The sequence below is a fragment of the Palaemon carinicauda genome, chromosome 24 (assembly GCF_036898095.1).
Source record: "Palaemon carinicauda isolate YSFRI2023 chromosome 24, ASM3689809v2, whole genome shotgun sequence".
Classification (NCBI taxonomy): Eukaryota; Metazoa; Arthropoda; class Malacostraca; order Decapoda; family Palaemonidae; genus Palaemon; species Palaemon carinicauda.
In genome coordinates this window covers 67,014,434-67,024,433 of record NC_090748.1, presented here as the reverse complement: position 1 = coordinate 67,024,433, position 10,000 = coordinate 67,014,434, and the positions used below count along the sequence as shown (strand labels likewise).

The 10,000-nt window shown below is 32.0% G+C and overlaps 1 protein-coding gene across 1 annotated transcript in view; it reads right to left on the bottom strand.

The window, feature by feature from the left end:
* Positions 1 to 10,000, bottom strand: part of LOC137617863 (tachykinin-like peptides receptor 99D) — an 82,035-nt gene that overhangs the window by 12,919 nt on the left and 59,116 nt on the right. The window contains exons 4-7 of the mRNA XM_068347812.1: positions 9,214 to 9,396; positions 9,001 to 9,101; positions 5,399 to 5,489; positions 4,173 to 4,279 (exon numbers count right to left, since the gene is read on the bottom strand). Of these exons, the coding sequence (XP_068203913.1) occupies positions 4,173 to 4,279; positions 5,399 to 5,489; positions 9,001 to 9,101; positions 9,214 to 9,396 (482 nt within the window). The remainder of the gene's footprint in view (positions 1 to 4,172; positions 4,280 to 5,398; positions 5,490 to 9,000; positions 9,102 to 9,213; positions 9,397 to 10,000) is intronic.

The following is a 10,000-nucleotide window of genomic DNA, read 5'->3' as shown; positions in this document are numbered from 1 at the left end:
ATATATATATATGTATATATATATATATATATATATATATATATATATATATATATATATATATATATATATATATATATATATTTATGTATATACATATAAGCTCTTGGGGCATGGTCGTTCTTTTAAGCCCCTTTCGTTAAATGCCCAAGTACTTATGCCATTATTTATATATAGCAATATTCTAGTTTTTTATTTTTTCTTGTTTTCCAGGGTAAAGGATTGAATGAAAAGACAAAATTTACTACTGTGCTGCTCCATTTATTCAAATTTGGCCGTGGAAGGCTCTCTTGAAGAGGGGTTTGCATAGTCAGGGGAAACTTGAATATTCAGCACAGGCTGTTGCATTTTGAAGCATATTGCTTAAACAGTCACCAGCCTTCCATAGTTACTCTCCTGGTTAACAACTTCTATGTCCATGATAAGGTTATTTAACAGTGGTGTCTTGATATTTGCATCAATGAAAGGATGATGTATGACTCCCATTATTGGATGAGCTTGAAATCTCCTTTTGAGAGTTCTCATCGTGTGAGTAATGTATAGCATATATTGACGGGCGTACATTCTCCTCCAGAGCATTTGAATTTGTAAACTCAGTTGGTCTTCGACTCCTTGGGTGCTTTGGAGGCATGGCTGCTTTTTATCAGGGGTAGTATGCTTTCAGCATTAGTTTTGTTTTAATGTTGCCTATAAATTTTTTCCATGGGTAGTGATTCTTTTAAGGACATTTGATTCTTGCCTTTAGGCTGTACTATGGCTCACATCATTATAAAGAACTTTATCTTTGTTGGTTATTCAAGTCCTGGGCGTGTTTGTAATGTTCATACATCTTCTTTTTTATCCTGTGTAAAGTTGCTGGAACACCCAGTCTCGTATGTTCCAAATCTTCATGAACAGTTTTCCAACTACTAAAGTGGGAAAAGGACCTCATAATATAAGCAAAAATACCGGACCTTTTGTACGAGTCAGGAAACTCTACCCCTACATTTAGGCACTGGTACATACTCAAAGATTTAGCGAAAACGAGATCAAGGAAAGGAAGATTATTTTTTTTACTAACTTCGATTGTAAAAGTTAGGACTGAATTAACTTTTACGGTATTATCCAGTTTTTCTTGCTAAATAAATATTCTAATTGTGAGGACATTTGCATATATCTAAGCTTCTTGGGGCTCCTGAATGTTCTATCTTCTAAAGCATCCATGTACACGTTAGCATGTGTGAAAGGAAAGGGGAATCTATTGTGCAAAATTCTAGTATCTGTTTGAACGGTTCTTCAGGGTTAAGAAGGGAGGGGGGGGGGGGGGATCTTGCCAAGTCTGTGGACATTGTCTAAGATAATTTGCATGATCTCCAGAACTAGGACACTGGTGAACCAACTTCTTATATCTAGAGATGCTATGTCTTTATTGGCTTTTATGATTTAACGATATTAACGGATAACCTGCTAGTGTGTAGAGCGTCATGATGTAGTCCAGTACCTTAGCCAATCTATATATTGGGATGCTATTTGTGATGTAATGGGTCTTAGTACATATCCTGGTTTATGTGTATTAATCACAGATTATTTTGGAGAATTTCACATCTAGTTCCATCGCATTGGCTTCCTTTGCCATCCTTCTCTCCTTCTATTTAAAATTTATGTTAGATCTTTCATTATATATACATACATACACACACACACACACACACACACACACACACACACACATATATATATATATATATATATATATATATATATATATATATATATATATATATATATATATCATCTCGTACGCCTATTGACACAAAGGGCCTCGGTTATATTTCGCCGGTCGTCTCTACCTTGAACTTTCAATTCAATACTTCTCTAGTTATCATCTCCGACCTCCCGCTTCACAGTCCTAAAGCATGTAGGCCTGGGTCTTCCAACTCTTAAAGTACATTGTGGATCCAAGTTGATTATTTGGTGAACTAATCGCTCTTGGGGAGTGCGAAGAATATGCCTGAACCATCTACATCTACCCCTCACCCTGATTTCATCCACATATGGCTCTCAAGTAATCTCTCTTTTAGTTTTATTTCTAATCCTGTCCTGCCTCTTAACTCCCAATAATCTTCTGAGGGCTTTGTTTTCAAATCTACTGAATCTATTTAAGATTGTTCCATTATCATACTATGATTAATGTCCATACAGTAACAATGATCTCACTAAACTGATACAAAGTCCGACTTTTATATGTAATTTCAAGGGATTTGATTTCCAAATTTTTCTTTGCCTAGCCGTTGTCTGATTTGCTTTCTTTTCAATCTTCCATTAAACTTCAATTCTGAAGACCCTGTATTAGAGATCATAGTTCCTAAATATTTAAATGATTCTACCTCATTAATCCTTTCTCCTTCCAATGATATTTCATCTTCCATTGTATATTCTGTTCTCATCACCTTTGTCTTTCTTTTATTTATCTTGAGTCTAACCCTCTGTGATATTTCATGCATTCTGGTAGGCAAGCCTTGCAAATTCTTTGGAGTTCTCCTAATAAGGACAGCGTTATCAGCATACTCAAGGTCAGCTAATTTCCTATTACCAATCCAGTCCAATCCTTCTCTACTACCTTCAACTGTTCTATGCATTCCAAAATCCACGAGGACGATAAACAAAATAGTTAAAAACACATTCCCTTGATGTACTCCATTGTTCACTGGAATTTCATTTGACAGGACTCCACTAACATTAACTTTTCCATTGCTTGGCTTATGAACAGACTTAATCAAATTCACATATTTATGATGAATTCCATAACAACGCAGGATTCTACAAAAAACTGGCTGGTGCACACTATGAAAGGCTTTTTTATTGTCCACAAATGACATCAGAAGAGGATTTCTATACTCTACGTATTGTTTCACAACGTCTCAAAATGAAAATTTGGTCAGTACAACTTCTACCTTTTCGAAATCCTGCTTGTTCATCTCTAACCTTTTCATCAATCGTTGTCTCTAGTCTTTAGAATAAGCATATTGTATATCTTCATGACAACTGACGTAAGTGTGATGCCTCTGCAATTACTGCAAACAGTCAGGTCTCCTTTTGCAGTCATTTTCACCAACATCCCTAATTCCTATTCATCAGGTTTTGCTAATTCGCGTCACATCTACAAAATAATCTTGAAAGTATTCTGGGAGTCACTTCATTTTCGGCCAACATCATTCCAGCTCTTATTATATCGTAACCAGGGGCTTTCCATCTCCTGAGTTTTTAATGATACCTTCGACTTCAAACACACTGAATCTATTCATAGGCACATCAAAGTCTTCATCAGCTTCAGGTATATAAATCAAATTATTTCTTTCATATCTTCTATTTATGACCATCCAAAGTTGCCTCTTTTCATCTTTTGCTATTATAACAGATCTATCCCTCTTTTTGATCGGTATATGCTTCTTCTTTGTCCTCGTAGAGGTCTCATTGATAATTCTATGAGCAATTCTTACACCATAGCCACTCCCTGAATTCATCTTTGTCAGCCTCATCTGGTTTCCTGTCTTAATACTCTCTCCAGTCATTCTTCCCTTTTCTTTTGACTTCACTATCAATACTGGAATACTTATCATGCTCTACCTTGTAATTTTCATTGATTACTTGAAAACTTTCAACAATCAATTTCTGTCTTCGTCTCCTTTTTACTTTATCCCACGTATCATTTGATATCCATGTTACTTTTCCTTATAATTGCATGTATATTGTATATATATGTTTGTAAATATTCTGTAATATATATATATATATTTATATATATATATATATATATATATATATATATATATATATATATATATATGTATATATATATATATATATATATATATATATATATATATATATATATATACATATATACATTTATGTATATATACATATATATCTGTGTGTTAGTTAACATGTTTATTCATGATTATAAATATTAGATTCTAAAAGCAATCAACATATTAAAAGATGATAGAAACAATCTTAATGTTAATCGTCATTCAAAGAAATAATAAAAAAAATATAGGTCTATCTATAACAAGGAACGAAATGATACTAGTTAAGAAAACTGGGATGTGATGTTACAATATAGAAATGGTAGTATTAATGAACGAAGAATGTACTATAGTAGAAGATTTATATATACCAACTTTTCTTACCTGAGTGATAATTGATATCTGGATCGATCAAAATCGCTCATGTCGGAGGATGATTGCGTCTTGAAGAAGCACCGGAATCTGTGTCTAAATTCTCGTTTGAATTTCTCCTTTATGGGATGAAAACAATAGAACAATTATCATTCTAGAATAAATAGCAAATTTAGTTTGACATTTATCCTAAATCCTTCTTCCCCGATCTTCTGAAATTTTAATATCTTATCCATAAATTTATCGTCTATGTAAAGATTACAGCCAAAATTAAATTTTCAAAAACTTAAGATATGATATTTGGAAAATTATATTCTCTTATAACGTAAGTTAATTATTGCTCTTATTTTTTCGTGTTTCTACTATCATTTTAATTTATTAGTTTTTTATAATCCAACGCATGATCTAAAACTGATTTTGTACCAATTTTTATGTCATCTTCATATAAGGGCAAAATAAGTTTACTTAAATGTTTGAATTGTTAATGTTAATGTTATTGGAGGTACAGCATTAATAGATATTAGAGATAACTACTACATCCTTTTCACGCTACTATTATACAATAACCATTTATATATGATAAATCTTTCAGTATCATTTTTATTTTCACATTTAATAGCCTTTTTTTCAAAAAAAAAAAAAAAAAAAAAATTGCAAACAACAGCAAAACCTACACAGATCAATCAATGGTAGAATGGTCTTTTAAAAGAATTACTTCTTTCAGGGAATTATATTGAAAATACATTACAATAACACACAGAAAGAAGCTATTGTTTAACAATCCTGAAAATTTTAATGAATATTTAACAAGATGTTGTATAATACAATTAGCCTTAATATGTAAGCTAAAAATAGACCCTTTCTGTATGCTCAGAAGTGTTGCCACGTACCTAATTAAATGACTAATTGTTACTATAGTCGATTCTTTTTAGTGAGGCAGATTTGCGCCGACTCGCAGGGGTGCCATATTAGCTCGGAAAAGTTTCCTGCTCGCTGATTGGTTGGACAAGATAATTCTAGGCAATCAGAGAGCAGGAAAGTTTTCCGAGCAAAGAGGGCACCCCTGCGAGTCAGTGCAAATGCGCCTCATTATAAAAAAAGTTGAGTATAGACATTGGAGCTCAGGAGTATTGTCCTAGCTCAATGATATTTCATAGGTGACTTTAAAGATAGATTACTTTCTATAAAAGCTCATGAATAAAATATGAAATTTCCTTGGGATGGAATGTACCACTTACATTATATATAGCGTAGATAAAAGGGTTACAGCAACTGTTGCTCATCGCCAGCCAGTGACAGCAGAACCATATGATATTGATGAAGCGGTACCTTGTCATCAAATAAAAATTGCATGAAATGAGTGTTTGTTATTGTGAGAGGATTCGGTTATTCGTCATTATAATTTCATGGTAGGATATAAATCTACAAATGATTTAGGGTGTGATTAAAGAAATTCACATAACTGGATATTAAATTCAATGCTATATCAATAATGATTAACGACTTTTCTCTCATAAATTGAAGTTTTATTAAACGATAGAATCAAATAAAAAGAAAGTCTTCTTAAAAGTGATAAGTTATATTATTGTAACTCAAGAAATCACTGCAAGTTACAGAATTTTCAGTCTCCAATGCTACCATATAAAACATAGGCTTTAATTCATGATGTAATTGTCTTATTAGATAAATTCTTTAAACAATTTTCGTCTATCAAATTCCCGCAATAAGAAAATTTAATTGTCATTTGATACGAATATATTTAACTTACATTAATACTACAGAAAAAAAATCACTCTTCTTTTCTTAGAGTACTATATTCTTATCAAAATTTCTGCAATCAAGGTTCCTGTAATCATTAGATGCTAAAAGATTTTAATTTTTGAATAAAGAATTGCAGTTTACTAAGAAAATTTTATTGGATTTTTCTTACCAAACTTATATTTTACATACTTTCAACAATAAATCTTTGAAGGCATTACGGAATTGATAGGGTATTACGAAAAAAAAATTCTATTAACATCATACATTTACTTTGAGACAATCAAGTCAGTGCTGAAAATATTTCATGAAGACACAATCCTTTTATACAATATTTCATAGAATACACATGCTTATGAGAAAATGTCTCTAACCGACTGGGATGGATTCGCATATCGGAATAAACCAGTTTTCTAATGAGATGTAACAAAATCTTTCAAAACCTATTTTTTCCACAACTACCAGAGAAAATAAAGTCAATATCAATATAGGTTAGTGTATTTTTGATAAATATCTACACAGTATATTCGAAGATTTAGATAAAAAGTAAAATCATTGTAAATAAAAAAGTTCTTGTCAATCCTTCAGTTAATTTACAGTTAAGGTTTCTTATCTGAAAAGAATATCCAAAAAGGAAGTGTAATAACACTTGTATCATAGAATGGGAATATCTTTAATATTATTTAATTTTGTTAAGCCTGAGAATGTTCTGAAATCATCATGTTTTGCCGTATCTAGTTTACTTAATATTGCCTTATTGTAAAGGCAAAAGATCTGGCACTGCTCTGCTTCATTGTCTCTGAGGATGAGCCCTTGACACAGATATCTATCTATCTATCTATCTATCTATCTATATATATATATATATATATATATATATATATATATATATATATATATATATATATATATATATATATATATATATATATATATACATGAATATATATATATATATATATATATATATATATATATACATGAATATATATATATATATATATATATATATATATATATATATATATATACATGAATATATATATATATATATATATATATATATATATATATATATATATATATATATATATATGTGTGTGTGTGTGTGTGTGTGTGTGTATATACACTAACTGAGTATATGAACACTAATATAACGAAGAACTTTTCTATGCATACGGAGATCATTACGGGAGCTTGATAAACAGGGACCGATTGAGCCAGATAATCCAAGGACAATTGAGCACACCTATAAGGCCTTATTTAATTCATAGTTAGTTTAACGTAAACTAATAGTGAAATTAGAACATCGCTAAAATCATTCACAGAATTTGTGTCATGATTTTCCCGCTGTAGGATACCATACCGAGGGCACCTTCAGCCATCAAAAGTTTCCCCATTAGCTGATTGCATCGCTACAATATACCTAAGTTTAGTTGAAAATTTCGTCGCGAGTTGTGGCCCGAATAACTGTCAACTGAACGTCAAACTGCAAATGGACCAGAAGCATATCATCGTCACCTTAATTGCCAGTTTTATGCCTGCCATCCATGAACATATATCTTTGTCAATGTCCTCATGCAAATTTAAACAGCTTCGATCATAAAAATAGAAAACTTTAATAAAGAATATCACAGAGGAAACGTCTGCAAAGCAAGGAGAAACAATTTATTTCACTTCATAATAGATACAGAGGAGCAATTTTATCAAGAGAGTTCCTTAAAATGTTATGCATATTTTGTAAAAAAAAAAAAAAAATAAAAAAAAAATAAAAATAAAAAGACTTTCATTCGATTGTTTTATGTCTTTACATTTCCTTTTTGCCCTTCATTATTTGTTTTAAGTAGGCTTTTGTGAATTTTAGTATATTTTACAAGAGTTTTATTTATAGCATAACAGTGTACTTCTATATTTTCCCTTTGTATTCAACACAAACTTTACGTGTGAATTTACTAGACCCAAAAGGACTGAGAACTCAACGATCATTTTAGGAGAAATATTTGCGTTTGATGGACCTCACTTGACGATCGGCTGTGGTACACATGATATTGGTATTACATTTGAGGTTTGTCTTTCGATAAATTACCTCTCGCTATCTGGAGTCAGGCAATGGAATACCCCAGCAGAGGTCAAGACCACGAGTCACGATTATTAATAATATCAAGTTTATCTTTTAATTCTCAATAGATCAATCTAAACAGAAAGGGAATAAACTATATAGTATTAATTTGTTAGCTGATTTAATACATATAACAAATTTCTAGACAGATTTTTTACATTTTGTTGCTATACTGGCATGGGACCAATGAGTTCTGTGACAATGTTTTCAGTTAAAAAAAAAAATATTCTTTTGGTTTTGACCAAATACACCTGCATGCTTATGTAGAATTATATGAGAAAAGTATTACTTTTACCTCAATAATTGCTAGAAGCTATTCTGTGGTCTTGGTAACAATAAGAGGCCTATAGTAAGTATTTTATTTCTCTATTGTACAAAAAAAAAAAAAAAAAAAAACCGCTCTGGATGTAACCAGAATTTTCGTATTCCCTTGTGGTTTATTGCATATCTATATTTTTATCTACCTATCTATCTATCTATCTATCTATCTATCTATCTATCTATCTATCTATATATATATATATATATATATATATATATATATATATATATATATATATATATATTGGGGGTGGGTGGGGGGAAGTTTGTGTAATAGCGGTGATCTACGAGTAATGAGATGCAAGTACTCAGAGATGAGGTCTATTAATCTGAGTTCCTGAATGGGCCATAATATACGTAGGTTTTACCACTACGATGGTTCCTTATATTAAGGTCCTTTTTACGTTACAGACACGCACGTGCTTCTGAATATCAAGCAACCTTAATGACTAGAGAGAGAGAGAGAGAGAGAGAGAGAGAGAGAGAGAGAGAGAGAGAGAGAGAGAGAGAGAGAGAGAGAGATAGAGAGAGATGATAAGACTTTAAGCATATGCATTTTAGATAAGTCAATTCACGGAGCACACAAGATAATCATGTTAGTTCACAGTAACAAGTCAATCTCTTGCAAATGCTGTTACTTACTCGTTTATGGCTGGATAGATCTCCTTCAAGATATGATAAGTCTGTAAGGGAGCCCAGCAGAAGCCGAAGAGGGCTACCACCATGAACAGCATCTTGATAACCTTCAAAGAAAAAGTCTTATTTAATAAAAGTAAATGACGAAAGCTTTAAAAAGTATATGAAACAAATTTAATGAACAGTATACGAATTGATCCGCTACACAAATTTTGTTACCTTTTTCTTATTTTTTAGGACGTGGGCGTCGCGGGCGTCCTCCGCGTTTCCTGGAGTCTGGGCGCCCCAGAGTTCCCAGCCCATACGAATGTAAGCGAAGCTGATGATGAACAGAGGAATGAAAAACTGAAGCGCCACCATCACATGAGAGTACGTCCACATGATCACTGGGTCGATGTTTACCTACAGAAAACAGGAGATGGTGAAAAAAAAGCTGCCTTCTATATATCGAAGGGTTCAATCATTTCTATTCTGATTTTTAGGGTGGCTTGATAAACATGTAATAATAATAATAATAATAATAATAATAATAATAATAATAATAATAATAATAATAATAATAATAATGGTAACAACTCTAGTAATGATAAAGATAAGTAATAAAATTCAATACCTGATGCACTCCTCATTAATCTACAGCACATTGATATATTACGGGGAGTGCTTGCTTGATTGGGTTATTAGATATATTGAGCCTGAAAAAGAACGCGTTTTGGTATCAAGAAAGGATATATTAACTTTTATAGGTTATATTATTTGGTAGTAGGCTGGCCAGGGCACCAGCCACCCGTTGAGATACACTCCGCTAGAGAGTTATCGGGTCCTTATACTGGCCAGATAGTACTACATTAGATCCCTCTCTCTGGTTACAGATCATTTTTCCTTTGCCTGCGCTTTCACTGAAGAATCTGGTCTGTTCTTTCCATATCATTCTCTATCCTCATAAACCTGACAACACTAAGATTATCTAACAATTCTTCTTCACTTACTGTAATTGTTCAGTGGC